The sequence below is a fragment of the Brienomyrus brachyistius genome, chromosome 1 (genome assembly GCF_023856365.1).
Source record: "Brienomyrus brachyistius isolate T26 chromosome 1, BBRACH_0.4, whole genome shotgun sequence".
Lineage (NCBI taxonomy): Eukaryota > Metazoa > Chordata > Actinopteri > Osteoglossiformes > Mormyridae > Brienomyrus > Brienomyrus brachyistius.
This window is the reverse complement of record NC_064533.1, coordinates 35,818,261-35,838,655: the sequence shown is the minus strand read 5'-3', so window position 1 is coordinate 35,838,655 and position 20,395 is coordinate 35,818,261. Positions and strand designations below refer to the sequence as shown.

General features: G+C 48.2%; 1 protein-coding gene across 4 annotated transcripts in view; it reads right to left on the bottom strand.

The window, feature by feature from the left end:
* Positions 1–20,395, bottom strand: part of pard3bb (par-3 family cell polarity regulator beta b) — a 157,672-nt gene that overhangs the window by 34,393 nt on the left and 102,884 nt on the right. For all 4 annotated transcript variants that reach the window (XM_049005888.1, XM_049005889.1, XM_049005887.1 and 1 more), the window contains 3 exons: positions 20,047–20,256; positions 16,666–16,885; positions 800–916 (listed from right to left, as the gene is read on the bottom strand). In XM_049005888.1, coding sequence (XP_048861845.1) covers positions 800–916; positions 16,666–16,885; positions 20,047–20,256 — 547 coding nt within the window. The remainder of the gene's footprint in view (positions 1–799; positions 917–16,665; positions 16,886–20,046; positions 20,257–20,395) is intronic.

The window sequence follows — 20,395 nt, the reverse complement described above, 5'->3', positions numbered from 1 at the left end:
CATAGAATCAGGAGAGGGAAGGAGAGCATTCGTCCAATGCCCACCAAACTGCAAAACTGTATTCCAGACATTAATCAGCTCTTATTATGTCAATCCATTTTCCAACTACTTTCACAGTACTGGGTTGTGGGAAAACGCTACACAATAAAACTGGTCTCTTGGTACCTATCCCATACTTCAACGTAGATCCTATGCAAATTCAACCTTCCTTCCATAGTCAACTGGCACACAGTTTTTACATGTGCAGGTATGGCTGCAATGGGAGAGACACTCAGATAAAGGCATGTTAAGTCCCCCCAGCCCTGAGTGCTGATGAATACGGCACTGGCAGGTGCCGAGTCTCCACTTCCTCACTGCCTGCGATTTTCTTCCATAGTCACTGGGCTAAAAGTCCCATTATGGAGCCCGAAAGAGCAAAGGGGAGTAATTAATCTAGCTAATTACTTAATTAAGCTGCGTGAGCAAAGGTAAAAGCATGAAATGGGATAATTGGAGTGAAAGGGATAATTGAAAGGTTTGCCCAGACCGAGGGACAGAGTTACCCGCTTTCATTATCTGCAGGAAGCCAGGGTGCAGAATAAAACTGAGTCCTAATGAAACCTCTGAACACAATAAAACTGCTGATAGGACACTCCAGGAGAGATCAGGTTTCAGGACAGGGACTGTGTGTTATGAAGGGCTACTCTAGCTTATAAGGTCATCCTAAAGGGAACAGGGGTAATTGTCAGGGGTAAAATCACCGCCCACCAAAGGTCACACAGGCAGGGTCACACAGGTGTGAACACAAATGCGGCCTCACCTCTCCCTTTCATCCTTCATCTTCTCCAGCTCATTCTCACTCAGAAGCTCCGACTTCTGCTTCTGCAATGCAGCCTTGGCTTCAGGCTTCCCCTTCTCCTCTTTCTTCTTGCCAAATCTGAACACAGACATTCGGAGCAAGGCAGAGATTTCAAATGCCTGAAAAGAGCACTCGTGTAATGCTATCGCAATAACAAGGCACTTAAAGATTACAAGCCAACAAATTAAACATTTCTGTAGAAAAGATAAAAGCGTTGAATTGCAATTATTTGCAGAATGTGTGTAACACAGAAGACATCACATGACAAAGGAAAACATTTCGATCAAATGTTCCTGTTTACAACTGAAGGAATGAGGCCTAAGAAACGAAGCCATATTTCTCAGACACACTGAACACACTCAGTGTGTCTCTCATGCATAGACTCTGTAGTCACGCGCCCTTCATGCGAACTCTTTCAGAATGAAGCCTTCGCAACACACCGTATCACTGACAGAGAAAAATGAGCCATGTCTCACCTTCCTTATCGAGACAATTACATTGTAACCTGGACATTGTTTTTTTGCATAATCACACTATGATGGTAATATCCTACTTAACATTGGTCTCACCTTTATATTACAGTTCATCATAAAACCATTCTAGTGGCCAAGTATCATTAAGATAAAATGTGCAGTTGATTTTTTTTTTCTAACCAATCTTCAGTAATAGTGTCAGCAGAAATGAAATAGTATTGAGTGAACGGCAACAGGATCACTACGGATATAAAGAAGCTGCAAGAAACCAAACATAAACCAAGAGAGAGTCATAAACTATTACAGTATATGATTACCTCAAGACAACTCTGCTTAATATGTCAAGGGAATCTACAGCTTCAGCTGTTAATTAGAAACGAGTATGGCAAAGGCTTTATTAAAGCAGGTCAACAAACCAGGGTGCGATTGAGTGTAGAATGCTCTAGAGAAACTCAATGCTCTAGTCTTGGGAACACACAAACCAACTGCAGGAAAGGGGGTCCTCGTACACTCTGGGGCAGGGGGGGGGGGCTGTTAAAGCTGCCTTGAATGCATAGTGAGTTTGTAGGAAAGACATAGTTTCACTTCATAGTGCACAATACAATCTTAAGATACAATCTTAAGACAAGGACATGGGCATTTTTTTCTTTTAACAAAAGCTCTTTCTTATCTTGAAGTACTGTGCACTAGTTGTATGAACCAGTCAGAGGTGGGAGGTATAGGCTGGGAGAAAGGCTATGGAAAGTGGAGTGAGAGCAGAGGGGAGAGAAGGAAGGGAGAAGAGGAGCAGGAGTGAGAGCGAAGGGGGAGAGCAGTGACTGCTGCTTATTCATCTGCTGCTCCAGACTATCAACAAGTCCTTCCTATCACAGACTTCAATTGTTCGACCGCGCCATTCTCTGCTCCCCCAATTTACCCAGTGTCCAGAGAGTACTTGTCTCAATTTTTTGTATCAGTGCAATAAATGTTAAGCAGTAAGGCAGAGAGACCATGCTAATTTGTAAGCAGGTGGCCCAGCCTGGCTGAGAGAAAAATAGCAATGAAATTGGATATATCAAATAAATATATAAATAAAATGACCACACGACAGCACGGATGGCCTTTGGTTGGTGCAGGCTTGAGGTGTCACTACAAAAAGCATCATAAATGCGTGACAGAATTCACAGAGAACATATACAAATAATCCATGGTGCTGAAGTGAGACAGAGAGGATGAAAGGGTAGATGGCTGAATTCACACTGGAGAGGCAGATCACAAGCAGGGCTCATCGGACATCTCACACAGGTGTAGGAATCACCAGATGGATAGTGAACAGAGTGTCCTTAGTGCCCTCATCGTGTTGCTAGTCCTGATCCAGCTCAACACATCACCAGAGCAACAAAACCAAACCGCACCCAAAGAGTCAGAACAAGCACCTGCAACACTAAAATTAGTATTCAGCTGCAGGCAAAATGAATGATTACCTGAATCATAAAATGCACTGCGAGCCATGAGTAGGCAAGGTGAGGAAGGCTGCAGGAAATCGATCAGCTGTATTTCTGTGGGAATTAATCACCAGCCCGAGTAAAGATGTACCTTGTGTAATGTATCCCAGCCAGACCAAAGCTTGCCGTCTACTCAGGGTTTCAATACGACTAGCGAGGGGGCATACGTATGGATATACGCACACAAAGCGAGGGGGGAGCCTGAATAATACCCCATATTTTATAAAGCACTAACAGTATGGTAGTGTCACTGATCTACAGTAGCCAGTAAACTTATGTACATGCACTGTGGCAGGGAGAGAGCTCACCTGATGCATTAAGTGAAGCACGTTCCACGTGTGATAAAAATGTAAACCATCATACAGCTGACTTTCAGCCTAATTTAAGGACTGATGCTGTTTGAGTGGAGAATCCTGACACTAAGTTGAGGGGTTTTAAAAAAGGGACGGGGGGGGGGGGGGGGGGGGGGGGGGGTGACAACAACTAAGAGTGGAGGACCTCGAGAAAGCCGACTGAATACATTTAAAGGCAATTAGACCGTCAGTTTAGTTGCCGCCACTCTGTACTTTCCCAGCTGCAAAACAACATCACATGTGATGTCAGTTAAAAATGGCCCATATCCAGAGAGCGAGTGAGTGAGTGAGTGAGCGAGCGAGCCGGAATACTTAAGGACAAAAGCTAAAGCAGCCGCAGGAGACAGGCGCTGAGAGGTTGGGAGGGACAGCGGAATCTTTATGGATGTTCTGCCTGCCCCAAACAGCCCCTTTTAACTTCAAATGCACACACTTCACCATAACATAGTTATAAGCTAAAATTGCCAAGGAGCAATAAGGCCCCGACACTCCAACAGACCCTTCGCTCACTTCAGATACAAACTGTACTCGGCATCAGCCGCCATGCAGGAGCAGGACGATGGCAACATGAGGCCGACAGTGTGCCAGTGAAGCGGGGACACGATGAATGATGCCAGTGTCTCTCGCTCTCAAAGACTGGCCCTTGACAGCCAATGGGCCCCCACAGCTGTGCTAATTATTGCATCAACATGCTTTATTGCCATGCTTGTGTGCAGTTGGCTCCACATTCCTAATTAGGAATACATGCAGCATATGGAAGGTATCTTAAATTACATTACTCAGGACATTGCGGAACCATGAATGCAAAGACGTTCGCAGATTGTATTCACTTCTATTCATTCATACCACTGGGCATCTACTTAAGGACTCAAAGGAATAAGTTATCTAATTCAAAATTTTACTAATTGGATTTAAACCTGCTTTCAAACATTTTTCACTAATGACGCAATTACTGAACCACAAAACATTAAGATCTTCCTTCAACAAATTTAGAAGATAACGTGAGTGTTTCAAGGATAACCGAAAGAATTCCTATCCATTTCCATGTTCACATGTTCTTCTAGAAGTTCCCAAACAAATGTAAAGTGACCAGATGCCAAACAGAGGAATAAATGTCACCCGCTAACCATAGTAAGGCCCTAAACTATGGAGTATGTGAAGAACGCTCAAGCAAACCTAACAACAGAGATTCTTTGGTCTTTCCAAAAATGCCGCTGAGAATAAATATGGAAGAAAACCCTGAGCTTGTTTTGATGGTGACATCTGAAGTGCCACAAAGGAGCTGGGATAGAGAAGCGGCCCGACACCTGCAAGCTCGCATTCCTCTCTCCTTACTCTTTGATGTGTAGGTCCGGACATGCTTCATGTGACTGTGACAAAAGTGGTCAAGTATCCTATACCCCTTTGTCCTCATTCATATGCTCTTTGGTCAAAGAACAAGTTCTGCAGACTATAAAGATTGGGACCACCTGAGACCTGTGAGACTCGCCTCTAACCTTGAAAGAGAAGACGCATCATAAGCACTGCATCTTCAGTTATACAAGCTGAGCGCAAAACAGAAGCATCTTCATCTTAATACAGCAGATAACATCATGACTTTATTACAAACGCTGACATGTTCTAATCACGATACATACAAGTGCACGTGCACGCACACACGTGCATGTATTTTCAAAAAGATTATTAAAATAGACTTCTCCTATTGGTTCCATTATCCATTCTGGAACAGAAATGGCTGCTCAAATGTCCAATTAGCATGGGCTCTTATGAATTCATTACCAGGTCACTCATAATTAGAGGGAACAGCCTGTTGTCCACTGAATATGTAACACGGAGCCAGATAGCAAGCTATGGAGCCAGATAAGGACTGATGCACTTTGTGTCTCTCTGTACATCTCTTTCCAGTCTTCTCTCATGCTCTTATTTGTCGCCGAAGGCAGAGCGCAATCACAGAATATAAATATCCTTTTGGCTCTTAACGACACATACAGTACAGCTGAATACTATAAACACAAGAAATATTACTAAACATGTGGTGTGTCTAAGTTTAGGAAGTGCTGTGTGAAATATCATAGCACGTCTTCTGTAATTAACGTAGAAATACAGTCTGTCACCTGCACAGGTGACAGTGGCACTAGTCTTCCCTGCCACACACACACACACACACACACTTACTCTTACAGAAACATGGAGATGAAGAAAGCTGTGCCTAAACTTACAGTTTAAACTTAAAGTCTACCAACCAGAGAAAGCATGGATACATTTTGTTACTGCTTAATATAATTTTAAGGTGCTTCTTATAAAGAACATTTGGTTAAGGATGTGGCCTTCAGCATTAATTCTTGCAGTTAAAATTGCTTGCGATAATTAGAGCAGCTCATATGTAGAGCTGGGCCCCCAGCGGGGTTGGGGTTTAAGAGAAGGAAGCAGCTTCGCCACACAGAAAGCAGACCCGCGATTGTTCACACTGGACAAGATGAAGTGGAAAGAGGGTGAAGCTGCTCTTCTACAAGGGACCAGGCAATGACTTTCTGCCAGAAAACAAATAACGAAATGCTGATGGGGCGGGAGAAAAGGTAATTTCACCCTGTGTTCTGGTTACCTTTATTTCTGTAATTTACTACATCCATCCATACTCTTATCACCCATAAAAATTACCCAAATTATTTCTTTTCCGGCTTCCATCTACAGCCATGTAATTTATTTTCATTATTTTCATAGTCAAAAGGCTTTTGAGGAAACTAAGCATTCAGCAGTCTCTCAGTGTAAGGAGGACATGGGGGTGTTACAGAGAATATGAGACCTGGCCCTAATGGCAGCCAACATGCACTGCTGTCTGGGTCAGAACACTGCAGCCTAGTTCATGCTGACACTCAATTCACTGTAAGGGGACTGTGACGACCACTGACAAACAAGCAAACTGCAGACTCAGAGGGAGAGATTGCATCTAGCTTAAAATACTCGACTGAATACATGACACTGAAGTGATGTTCCTATACTGACATCTGTGGATGGAGATTTTTATATATATTTCCCCCTATATTGTGCTGCATTCGCCTGCAGATCATTGCTGGTCGACAAAAGTATTGGGCTGTGGTGCAACTGGAGATTGCAGTATTTTACAATAAAAGGTCAGATATATATTTTTCTAATTAATTAATAATTCAGCTTGATGTTGTTAGTTAGGTACAGGTAGTAGCTACTCACCTACAATACAAGTCTTGAAATGCATTCAGAAATGCATTCACTTTGCTAAAAACTTTCCTAACTTTGCTTCCTTGCATGAATAAGGACTTTGATGACCAACTCAAACCAAACTTACTCGCATTAGAAACAAAATAACTGCAGGCCTACCTCTTTCAGCCACAGACCACAGAAGGAATGATGATAAAATCCTTTCCAGCTAGCTAATACTAATGTGGTCACTCAGCAAATGACACACACTGGAAAGCTCCCAACACGCAATGGAAATTTCATATGGCTCTGAGTCGGTCCATATGAGGCATGCTCAGCCTTTGGGTGGAGAGGAGGACAAAGAAAGCATCGTTAGTGCAAAGAGCAGGTCTGGCGGAGAGAGGAGCTGGACCATACTACAGGCCAAGGACAGGTGGAAGAACAGACGGAACAAAAGGAAGGGGAAAGGAGTGATTGGAAGTTACACAGCTGCCCGACAGCGAAAGAAAGTGAAGAGGAGGAGAAGCAGGAGCACCAGAGGACTGTGAAGTGGGGGACAGGCGGCACTGCATTTCCCCTGTGCACACACGGCACTCACAGAGACGCACACACGGCACTCACAGAGACGCACACACGGCACTCACAGAGACGCACACACGGCACTCACAGAGACGCACACACGGCACTCACAGAGACACACACACGGCACTCACTCACTCACTCACTCACTCACTCACTCACTCACTCACTCACTCACTCACTCACTCACACTTCAGCATTTTCGCTGGATACATCCTACATGAGCCTGTTTTGTGGAGCTATTGTGTTGTTCAGAGAAACAAACCCCGTAGAGAGAAACACGCTGTAGTGCGGCAGCGGGCAGTGGGCCCAATGGGAGAGCCACACTGAAAGCACCCACTCGTGCTGAAAGCACCCCCTCTCACGCCGACAGCACCCCCTCTCACGCCGACAGCACCCCCTCTCACGCCGACAGCACCCCCTCTCACGCCGACAGCACCCTTTCCCACGCCGACAGCACCCTACCAGCCTCACTCAGGCTTTCCAGTATCCTGCTTTACCTCATGCTATAACATCCATGCCAGGCCAAAGAATGTTCAGACAGCCTTTATCCAACAATTCTATATATAAAAATATACAAAATTAAACATACCCAGAAAGCCACACAATTAAGATAGACAGGCAGCGATCAGAATATAATGATGTTTGTATGTAGTAATAATCACTAAGAATACTTCAGCTGAAAGTATAACAAGCAGAGATTATTTTTAAACGGAAATAAAATTATGGGAAAATCCCCTTGGTCAAATAAGACAACCGCACGGACCAATAACATTCTTCACAGTTTGTTAATTTACAAGTTTAATTGCAAGAATTTTTTTCTTCTAACCATTCAATAAGAAAAGCTCTGCCAGATTCTTGTACACAACAGTAATGGGGGTAAGTTGTTACCGGTCTGTGTGTCTGTGCGTCATGTTTCCCCTGCATGCGAAGGAGATGCTCCTTTTCCTCCTCCTCGCGTTTTCCCCTCATAACCCCTCTATGAATATTTCAGGCGCTTTCCCGCTGGAAACAGGAGAGGCGGCCACACGCGTCCCACCCGCAGCCCACCGACCCGGAAGCCAGCATCACAGGACCACTTTGTCCTGCGCTCTCCGCCAGATGAAATAGAATCCCCGATGCCCATTTCCTGTGCTCATCAAAGGTGTTTCAGGTGAGCGCCCCCCCCCCATCCCGTAGATCAAAGCGGGAGCCCGGTCATGCCGATTGGAGATGGCTGAGGCATCTGAAAGCAAGCGTTGATGCGGGACAGGGTGGCGCCACTGAGCGCCTCAAAGCCAGCTGGGAAGCCAGGGGAGCTCAGGAGCCAATCGCATTTAACACTGCTGAGCAGCGCGTACATCTGAAGGCCAGCACGCACCACTTCATACTTCCTTATTACGGTTCCTTTGTTGTGCATCCCACAGTTCTTTCAGGGGTACTTAACCTTGTCATGGACAGAGCACCGGTAAGTGTCTATTCAGGCAGTGGATAATATAAAGTGAGCAGAGTCTAATTTATCATGTTTTCCAGCTTGATGGTGGCCATTCATACATACGGTCTGCAGAGTGACATGCCGGTGTCCCTTTAAGAGTGAACGATGGATCGGTGTCTTTCATCTGCCCTCCTGTCAAGCAGCAGAAGCGCACATATGTCTGGACTGCTGCTGCGTCCTCGACCAGCCACTCCAAAGAGGGCATAGCTGATAAACGATCATTCATCGCTCCCCGCCCATGCTGGACCAAAAGGACGGCGTGCAGGAGGGTGACAGCACTGCTCTGATTGCAATACTTGCAACTAGAACGTTCTCAGTAGGGTTCCTGACACGACACAGACCACCCCGGCCGAAGTGACAACTCAAGACAGCCCCACGTGTGGCCGCTGCTGTGCCACATGGTGCCAGTGCGCTGCGGCAGCCCCGCCCTCCCGCCCACGTGTCAGCGCAGTTTCGTTGCTGCATTAGCAGGCTCACGAGGCCGACAGCGGGCGATCGGTGATCGCACCTCATCTGCTGCGCGATTCACCAGCCAGTGCGATTCACAGCCCCTACTGTCACCGCTGCTAATTATGCACGGAGATGCTGCTCCGGGGTGGTGACTGCGTGCAAAAGATGACTGCCAGGTACTGAACAAAACGCTAGGATGCCAGCATAATTAATGTCCGTTAATGAAACGGGCTGGGTCAACAGCGAGCAGGAGGACAGGACGGAAGATGGGCGAAGGCCTGAAAGGAGCAGCAAGTGAGAGTGGCTCGCCATACTGCATCTACCATTACTTCCAGCCCCAGAGGCACCACGCAGATTTAGCGCAGGGAGTCGATAAAGTGGTTGGATTTAAAATAAATAAATAATCAAAGTGATGTACAGGTGACCATGGTGGAGGTGCGGAGAAGACGCAGAGCTTTAGCATTACAGGCGTCAAAACAAAGACAAATAAGCACCCGCTCCTGCTTTATCAGTCCGTGCAGAAACTGTGTAGGCAAAGTCTCCCCCCCCGGTCAAAAAAGCATTTTCACTTGACATCTGTTTCACAGAGTATATTTGCATAACAGAATAGCGAGAATTTCAGGCAACAACAAATTCGTTATTTTCCAGGGCTACAAAGAAGCATTTACCTAATGTGTGCAAAGTTTCAATTTTACACATATAGTAATGGGGCCACGGACGAGGATGGACAAGCCTGAAAGGGAGAGTGGGCAATTCTCACCAGAGACAGAGTGGGACTAATGAGCTAAAATTAACCTCCAGTGCAATAAAGTAAAGAGGTTCTCAGAGTATCTGTGCCGCCCACACCATCGCGTCCCATTAAGCACGCGGTATAGGCCCACATCATCATGTCCCATTAAGCACGCGCTCGCTATAGGCCCACATCATCGTGTCCCATTAAGCACGCGGTATAGGCCCACACCATCGCGTCCCATTAAGCACGTGGTATAAGCCCGCACCATCGTGTCTCATTAGGCACGCGCTATAAGTTTGCACCATCGTGTCCCATTAAGCACATGCTATAGGCCCACATCATCGTGTCCCATTAAGCACGCCCTATAGGCCCACATCATCGTGTCCCATTAAGCACGCGCTATAGGCCCACATCATCGTGTCCCATTAAGCACGCGGTATAGGCCCACACCATCGTGTCCCATTAAGCACGCGGTATAGGCCCACACCATCGTGTCCCATTAAGCACGCGGTATAGGCCCACACCATCGCGTCCCATTAAGCACGCGGTATAGGCCCATACCATCGCGTCCCATTAAGCACGCGGTATAGGCCCACACCATCGCGTCCTATTAAGCACGCGGTATAAGCCCGCACCATCGCGTCCCATTAAGCATGCGGTATAAGTTCACACCATCGTGTCTCATTAGGCATGCGGTATAAGTTTGTACCATTGTGTCCCATTAGGCACGCAGGATGAGTTTGCACCATCACGTCCCATTAAACACACGGGCAGTAATAACACTAATTACACCTGCCTTCAGACAAGTAATTAGCATATTCTTTCAAGATGCAGGCCAGTAGCACCTAAAACTGAACACTGTCAGTAAGTGAAAATGATGCGTTCACGCACCTACATATTTAGAGCATATTCAACCTATTTTTATACTCAAAATGGCTCTCTTTTCTGGTTGTCACAAATGACAACAGCAGGTCTTTGAATTGTTTTTCCATACATTTAATCTTTCTTTGTGCTTTAGAGAATACTTTCATTAGAGAAACAAGCATACACAGTACCAACTGACAAGACACTGTTCAAATACTTATGCGCAAAAGTGCTATAATTAATATGACGGCCCAAGATTATGAAAATGGCTGTAAATAACTGCAGCCAGTTAAAAGACATTTTAAAAGCCATTCTCACTTTCTGCATGGTAATACTGTGTTTTTATAGCTATGGATTTATATTAACCTGAGGAAGTGAGCAAAAAGTGACAGTGGAACTTAAAGCTCATAAAACCACAGCTCTGGGTCCGTCCAGCACACAGTCAGTGTTTATTACTATACATCCCAGTACAGCTTTGCACACACTGCAAGAAGCCACATGCTTCCCAGCACCCCTGGCAGACTGCATCACACCGACGTTTTCGCTCTGCCCCTTGCCTGCTTCCTCCCCACCTGCCCTGCATGTACCGGTGCTCAGATCGGTTGCATTTTTTCATATATGTGATGGATTTCCATCCTATGATTACGCAATTGTGAACAATGACGTTTTCACCAAATGAATATTACCCCTTTGGTTAGCTGGCAGCCCCTCCCCATTTTATAGTGATCTAGTGATCAGCATTAAAATCCGACAGCAGTGCGGAGCTGGACGCACTGTCGCTGAAGAATAGTTGTGCAGTTTTATTCAGAATTCCAAAGAAGAAAAATCCTCACTGAGAAATATCAATTAAATGATTAAAAAGGCTGTGATGGCCTGGTCCCCCATCCTGGGTTATTCCCTGCCTCGTGCCCATTGCTTCTGGGATAGGCTCCGGACCCCTCGCGACCCAGTAGGATAAGCGGTTTGGAAAATGGATGGATGGATGATTAAAAAGGGTAGCTCACTGGGTGACACCGCTGCCTCACCCCGCCAAGGCTGAGGGTTTGAACCCCACCTCTGCTCTGAGTGGAAGTCCCCTGCAAGTACTTTCCCCCCGCACTTCCAAGGCATTCAGTTAGGCTAACTGGCATCTCCAAATTTCCCACTGTATGTGTATGTGTACCCGTTCTCAGTGATGGACTGGCATCCCAACCAAAGCTGTATGCTGCCTGGTACAGGCTCCAGACCCCCATCGTCCTGTCTAAGATAAATGGCTGAAGGATGGATGGATTATTTCTATGCACATAATTCATGTACTGGGCTTAATGTAAAGAACAAAATGATGGAAGATCACTTACATACCTACATTTCGATGGCATTTAGACATGAAGTTGACAATATGGCGGCTGCTTGTAAGATGGCAGAGGGACTGAACTGCAGCTGCTATAACAGCCGGGTCCTGCAGACCCAGCTCACGCGCTCCCAGACTGACTGCTCAATGCAGTGTATTAGGATAAGGGGGCTGCAGGCTTCACTCATGAGCTCCAAAGGCTCCTTCTGCAATGCACACATGGCGGGAAGCCGCTTTCTGTGGCACTGGGCTGATTAGCTAAAGCATTCCCTCCTGCTGCCGCCTGCCTCGGAGCCCCGGCCCGGAGAAGGGCATGCCATTGTTCAACTCCGCCGCTCAAAGGGAGAGGAAGATGTTACCACACGCTACCAGACACAAAGCCCCCAGCCCCCATGTCTGAAGAGATGAAAGGTACATAGCGAGGACTGGAGGGAGCGGGGGGCTATCCATTGTAAACACTTCAAAAATCTCAGCAGTGCCAGTTTAGAACAGAGGCCACAAGCCTGAACAGCTGGAGCATTAAAATCCCAGTAGAACTGAAGCCTGCCACGAAATTCTGTTATTTCCTGTTAGTTTTATCATAGCAGTTAAAAGGAAAAGACGACTGACCATATATTTCTCAAAAGCTCAGTCTGCATTTAGCTAGTTGTTAGTTAACGCTTCTTCAAAGCCTCACCCAGCTGATCAACAGCTTCATCAGCAGCCGTTAATTACAAACTCCCAGTTTCAGAAGTGCCATTTTATTATTATTTTTATTGTGACATAAAATTGTAAAGCTGAATGGGCAATTTACCTGAGCACTGTTTAACCAACGTACAATGAAAAAACATTGCTAAAACCTGCATTTTTATTAGTTCAATAAAATTAATAGCAACAGAAAATAATTTAAAAATTGGGTAGCAATACCAGGATATTCCAAACCACTTGAAATGCAAACTGAAAAGCATACAAAAGGTGATCCTCTCTGCACCACGCTGACATGTTTAGATATCACAGTGTTATAAATAGTAACAAACATTGAGGTCCAACCAATCTAATCAATCATGTCTAATTACTGAAATAGATAAATGGAAATAAAAATGTCAGGCCTTCAAACAGCCAGAGCACCTCAGCGTGTTCCACTGAGCTTGCAGCCACCCAGGACCCCCAAAGCAGCCTGTTGAAGCGGTTGCCATGGTGAAGCCCCAGGGGGGTGGCTGGGATGCTCGGTGCCGACGTACGTGCCTGCGAAAGGCGACAGCATGCCGGCTGCTTCACACTGTACCTCCCAGGGGAGTCCGACAGAGCGGACACAAAGCAGACCTGCAGCATGCCTGTGTGCCTGTGAGGAGGCGGGCAGGGGTACTGGGATGGGGGTTTGAAGAACGGGACAAGCCGAGTGGCAGGGATCTTATAGGGAATATCTCAGCTAATCTGCAGCTCCTCCTATCACCATGGGCATGTTGAACCTCGCCCCGGACCAAGGGCCACGAGCCCTACACAGAGCGGCAGCGCACAGACACAGGTCTGAGGCTGCCGAATGACACCTCGGTGACAGCGAGAGGCGAGCCAGGGCCAGCGAAGCTGCGTCAGCGGGTGAAGCCGGAACACGGAGGAGATGGTGCACTGCGTGCCGGGGCCACGTCAGCGGGAGAAGCCCGAACACGGAGGAGATGGTGCACTGTCTGTCGGGCCCATGTCAGCGGGAGAAGCCCGAACACGGAGGAGATGGTGCACTGCGTGCCGGGCCCATGTCAGCGGGAGAAGCCCGAACACGGAGGAGATGGTGCACTGTCTGCCGGGCCCATGTCAGCGGGAGAAGCCGGAACACGGAGGAGATGGTGCACTGTCTGCCAGGCCACGTCAGCGGGAGAAGCCCGAACACGGAGGAGATGGTGCACTGTCTGTTGGGCCCATGTCAGCGGGAGAAGCCCGAACACGGAGGAGATGGTGCACTGTCTGCCGGGCCCATGTCAGCGGGAGAAGCCCGAACACGGAGGAGATGGTGCACTGTCTGCCGGGCCCATGTCAGCGGGAGAAGCCCGAACACGGAGGAGATGGTGCACTGTCTGCCGGGCCCATGTCAGCGGGAGAAGCCCAAACACGGAGGAGATGGTGCACTGTCTGCCAGGCCATGTCAGCGGGAGAAGCCCGAACACAGAGAAGATGGTGCACTGTCTGCCGGGCCCATGTCAGCGGGAGAAGCCGGAACACGGAGGAGATGGTGCACTGTCTGCCAGGCCACGTCAGCGGGAGAAGCCCGAACACGGAGGAGATGGTGCACTGCCTGCCACGCTAATAGGGTAATTAGGCCGTCCACAAGCATGCCTGTCTGCCCCCAGGCACACCAGCCACAGAGAAGCGAGAGCAGAACAGGAAGAAGATCTTTTCCACTGCTGCACGTACGCTCTCGCCATGGCGAATGCCAGGGAGGGGAGGAGACAGGAGGCAAGGAAGGGAGCCGAACAGGCGATGGTCTCATTTGCAGGGGATGCTTGCTTGTTTGGATACAGAACATAACTTTCCCGTCCATACAGGGGAAATCAAAAGTACAGCTGAAACATATACTGGATCCAAAATGCGTTAGGGCCATTTTAACACATGGGAAAAAAACATTAACAGCCTTAGTATGAGATTTAAAAGGGAAAGTCAGCGACTAATTCTTCATGCTTGGTGCACATACCTTCCAACTGGGAAATCACACGTATTCCAGTTGGGAATCACAATCATATGTTTTTAATTAGAGGCATTTCTTTTTCCAGACAGAAAAGGCGGCATTGAAGAGCCACAATTACACTAAGTTACACAAATTAAGGTTAATTATGTCATATTTCACATTCGATAGTAGGCAGTTCTAGGAAATAACCGTCACGATAAAAAAAGGCACATTTCTGCAAGAAATCTGGAAGCACTTAAAGCTCCTGAACACTTTTACATGTAATGTTTTCCGCTGGTACATTTGAGTTTGGCGGCAGATGAAATTGCACTTAAGTGAGTTCGGGATCTTTATCATAAGTAATGATAATAAGGAGAAATGTGTTTCGGGTTAAAAGCAGCAAACCAAAATAAGAAAATAAAATGCTTGTTAATATCAAGATTGGAAGGAAAACCCTCTACAGAGGTGCGCCTAAAGAAATCTATTATAGTGAAAGTTAATGGGAATAATTTAAAAACAGCGTCTGAGTGTGTGCCCTTGCATTAATGTGCAGGAGGGACACTGATAGAGGGAATTTGGCAAAAGCAGCCTCTCTTCCATCTGTTTCAAGGATGTAATAGAGTCTAATGGAGCTACTCTACCACCTGGTGCCCCAGCCAGAGAGATAAACACAAGACCGTAGGACCAGGCTCTTACCAAAGTTTCTAACACAGGGCTGAAGTGTTCCACACAAGAGCTTTCTGGATAACACTGCCTGTGTTCCAAGCATTAGCATTACATAAGTAAGGGCACCGCGTCCACAGTGAGTACTGATGTGGGCCTAGAATTAGCATCCTCTCCTGCCATTGTCAGGCTGTAGACTCAGCCGTGGGCCATGGGGGGGGGGGGGGGGGGGGGGGGGGGTTCACAAGAGAACGCCATGTCTCCATGGAGGAGACAATAAAGCCCGAGGCGGGGCAGGGAGAGCGGGGCGTGCTAGTAGCAAGACAGGATCAATCATCTCAATCAGAGGGTGAGCAGGGCGCCTGGATCCTGGACTAATGCGGGAAGCTGGCCCCTGATTGGGCGAGGGGAGCATGGTGGCGGCTGGGAGGCACGCTCCCACATGCGGGGCCGCTATGGCCACCGGCACGACTCAGTCTCCTGCACTTAACCGCTAGGCAGAGCGTGTGGGGATGGGGAGACCCACGGGCTGTAATTACAGCATCGTGGTGGAGCGGAGGCATGGCCACGAGGCCTGTAAGTGACGGGCGGATCCTGGGAGGGCGTGGCCTGGCCGGGGGCCCAGTGAGCAGGCTGCCGGGCTGCAGTGTGAAGCCCTGGATTGTCTGAGACTCCCTCCCTACCATAACCACACTTTGGCTGCAGCTCCATTATGAGCTCCTAAAGGCCTTAAAAGGTCTTATGCAAATACCGTATACAGACAGTGCAGGAGTCTTACTGAGAAGTCAGACGAGAGGGTCTGACTGAACATCAGGTGGGGAAGGTCAGGGCCATGAAGATCTGCGTGGTTCTGTGGCCCACAAGGGAAACATCCCGTGATGATGCGTTAATATACATGTGTTGATGTGCTTAAAATCATAGCAAAGACCTTCAGGAGTTTCAGAAGGGAAGCATTACTGGCAGAAGTGAACGATATAGGTGGGTCAGCACTGAACCCAGTGCATCACTGCGTGCCTGTTCACACTTAGGAAACACAAGCGCACTGCTTGCTGGGCACCCCGGCAAGCCAAACAAAAAACAATTAAACGCGTAACTGGCCGTCAGACGTAACCTCGTTTGCAAAGTCGATCACCCACAGCATCCCTTGTGATATTGGCCTGTTCCCTTCCACAGGTGAAGGGCCCAGCTGCAATATCGACTCTGGCACAGCATCGGCGACAGACTGGACGCCGGGCCCGGGAGGGGGGCGACGGGGGGGGGGGGGGGGGGGGGGGGGTCGCTGGGGTTTCCGGCTTCTGCATCAGCACAGCTAGCCGACCCACTGCCCTCTGGATGCTGGCCCAGGGACGCCTGATGCTCCCTGGGGCTGCCAGTCATATTACCTCATGTGTTAGCATAGCAACAGGGTTAACACTCTACGCAAGGCAAGCTGCTGACATCACCAAGCATCCAAAACTGCAGACCCACGAGGATTCAAACGACCCTACGCATCGCAGCCGGACACTGCAGCTCCAGCAAACTTCTCAGGAGTGATGAATGTACCGATTTAAAAAGGCTAAGGCCAGGGCTAAGCAGCTGACTGCCGTAAAGAAGAAGTAGTAAAAGCAGGTCACACCTCAACAATGCAAACCCCTTCTTCTTTGTCTTTTTATCACTCTCGTCAAGGTCATCAGGCTTCTTCTTGTCTCTGTCCTTTCCCTTGCCTTTCCCCTTCTCCTTCCTGCCTTTCCCCTTCTTCTTCTTGTCCTTTTTGCCTTCCTCTGCATCCCCGAGCCCCTGCCTGGATGAGCTGCTGGCGGGGGTGTCCCTCCCAGAGCTCTGGTCTGACATGTCATCTGGTTGGAGACAGAAAAACAAAAACAAAGTCACATGACCACAAAGGAGGTATCAACTCTGCACTGCTTAAAAACAAACAAAAAAAACAACAACAAACTCCCTGCAAAATAAACCAAGGTGCATAATTACTGCAGATTACGTGTAACTTCAGCCATTAGTTTGCCTAGTATGAAAGCAGAAATTAATGTAAGTTTCAGCAAAACTTTAATTCTTTTAATAATCATAAAACTAAAGCAGATTTTACATTTTCTTGCCAAGTAAAGATGTTACACTGTAAAGGATTAAATCATTTTATAGCGATTGACTTTTCGCAGCCCTTTTTGTTGGCGGACTAATAGCACGCGGACAAAGCAGCAGAGAGGGGTCATCACTTAAAGCCCGCTGACAAAACCATCTGTTAGCAGGCAGCCGCAGCGAGCCGCAGCCAGGCAGCACGTGGCCATCCATCCCCCGCTGCTTCCCCCCAAGCTGGGCACTTTATCTCGCTGCTCTCCGAGGCCAGTCAGATGGTCACTTTAGAGCAGGGTACAGATGTAAATCTGCAAGGGCCTTGAGGATATGGAGGCCCTTTCCTCTGATATCTGGGGAATGACAACCTGCAAGATGGGGCCTTGCACTGGAGATCGGTTTGCGGACCCCACATGGCTGAATCCTTCACAGCAGATTTTTTATTTCCAGTGGTGCACAACTGCATAATTAATCTTTTTTTCCTCTGGCAGATAAGTGAAGCACTCTGGTATTAAATGGGATTGCTTTTCACACTCATTGTCACCCAAGTGCTTCTACTCTCGTTATTAAACGGGATGTCACTATCGCCGCTGCGGTCTGAGAAGTTAATAAGTACACACATTTCCAAGACAGTCCCCTAAGACTCTGAGCAGCTACGTTTATAATCCGGGATTCCCGGCTCTCCATGCGGACTCAGAGGAGACGACGTTCCCTTTGTGAAACGCTGATTCCGCGGCCCCTCAATCAGTGGGCTGCCATATGAGTTGTGTCTACACACTTAAACACGCATCACTTGCAGCGGATCAGCGCCCATGTGCAAAAAACAATGAATATAACAGAAGAACAGCTTTTATGTACAGATATACCTATGGGAACTTAGTATATATGCTTAACCTGACATCAGACCAACTTAATCACGAACCACAGTTAGTTCTATATGCTCAAACAGGAAGAGCCTAAAGATGCTCAGTCATGCATCATACCCAAGCATCTGAAACATCCAAAAGCCAACAGCTCAAATCTAAAAACGATTACAAAGCAAGATCTTATCGGAGAAAAAGGGCTAGAACAAAGCCGTCAAACAAAAGTTCCCGGTGGGCGACATAATGATGCTCATTCCGATCGACTCCATGGTTATGGTCAAGTAGCCAAGGGGATTTCAACCTGGGGTCAGATTTTATGGTAGGGTGTCCCTAGCTCTGGTCTCTTTTCATATAGGAGTTCTTGGTTTAGAATGAGTCTAAATCCTCTGGAGTAGCCACATAAATATATGTAACGATGCCATTTACTGTGGAAAAGCAGCTGAGGCATTGAACATGTGCCCCTGTGACACTACAGTTCAGTGTGACTGCATTTCCAGGACTGTCATGTACCCTTGCAAGGACTCGTCGTTTCCTGATGCGAATGAGATCTGAGGCGGCTTCAGGTCAGGCCCGGCTCCTCTCGGGAGCAGTGCACTGGAGCTTCCTCACGCCGGTACTCACTGATGTAACGCGACCCGGCTTAATCACCCTAATCCCTCACTTCTGACATTAGGCGGGCACATCTGTGATGCTCAGGCAGAACCTGCCCAGGCAGCCATCTCAAGAGCAGCAAAGCCGCTTAAAAGAACCCAGTGCGAATGCAGAGAAGCAAGCAGAAGGCTGTGGATCAGGCCCTACGACTCCAGGGAGTTGCTACTGTCCTGCTCCGGGTACTACTGCTGTGTGTAACACTGCTAAGAGTTTTGCCCCTGAGATGAAATGGGATCAGCAGCCTATTACATGGCGGGTGATGGGAAAGGAGCAGTGTTCTGCTTTGTTCACTTCAGAAATAATTCTCATATTGTTCTAATCCAGAGGACTGTTTGCATGAGTTCTCAGCACATGCATGCCTAGCATGTCATTTCTGCATTGAAAACACATCACCCTCACTTATATAGACAAACTGTCAGCGGTTTGACAAGGAAAAATACAGGAACACAGATGGTATATAAAGAATTTCAAATCCCTCACTCAATAGACTGGAGATCATCTACATCCAGGACAACATTTTTCAGGCCAGCAAGGCTCCAGAGGGGCCGTCATGCTGTGGTGAACTGAGGAAGGAGCGGCTTCAAGCTGCCATCTGCAAGGTGTCAGTCATCTGGGCCGTCTGGGCTGGACGGGCTTCACTCAGAGCAGGAGCCACTCAGCTCTCCACAGATGGCTCTGATCTCACCACGTAGCCAATTAGCCAACATGAATACATGGGGCTACATCAGGATACGATGCAACATGAATGACAGTGAAGATCTGCACGGCCATGTTTGCACTGCCTGAATCTCCGAGGAACTCTCCACAGTGCAAAATGTCCATAAAAATAAGGGGATCAAACATTCCAGTGCATACTACAGTATAAAGTAGCAAAGACCAGATTTCAGCTACAAAACTTTGGTAAACGAAATCCAATGATTAATGGTAGCTGCATGTGCCTTTGGAAACCAGCTGCTGTAAGTATTGTTTCACTGTGTGCCCCGGGGACTGAGACTGGCCATCGTCCTGCCCCGGGGACTGAGACTGGCCATCGTCCTGCCCCGGGGACTGAGACTGGCCATCGTCCTGCCCCGGGGACTGAGACTGGCCATCGTCCTGCCCCGGGGACTGAGACTCGCCATCGTCCTGCCCCGGGGATTGAGACTCGCCATCGTCCTGCCCCGGGGACTGAGACTCGCCATCGTCCTGCCCCGGGGACTGAGACTCGCCATCGTCCTGCCCCGGGGACTGAGACTGGCCATCGTCCTGCCCCGGGGACTGAGACTGGCCATCGTCCTGCCCCGGGGACTGAGACTGGCCATCGTCCTGCCCTGGGGACTGAGACTGGCCATCGTCCTGCCCTGGGGACTGAGACTCGCCATCGTCCTGCCCTGGGGACTGAGACTCGCCATCGTCCTGCCCTGGAGACTGAGACTCACCATCGTCCTGCTCTGCTGGGCCATCGTAGGACTTGTCAATGGCGGCACGGAAGCTCTCGTTGCAGCCGCGTCCACGCACCATGTGGGGTCGCGGGCGATGGAAGGGAAGGTCACCCTTCTTCACCTCCGACACGGCCGTCTGTAGGCTCTCCAGTGAGCTGGACTTCTTCAGGCCCAGCGTGGGACCCAGTTCCTGGGAAGGAGACACCTCTGTGGAAAAGAAAGGGAGGCTATGTTAGTGTTGAAGGCGGCAAAATGAGGATGAAGGATAAGAGGAAGAGCCTGGCAGGGGGATTGCATGGGGAGAGGGGCAATTAAAGGATATTAGCATGAACCAGAAAGGAAATAA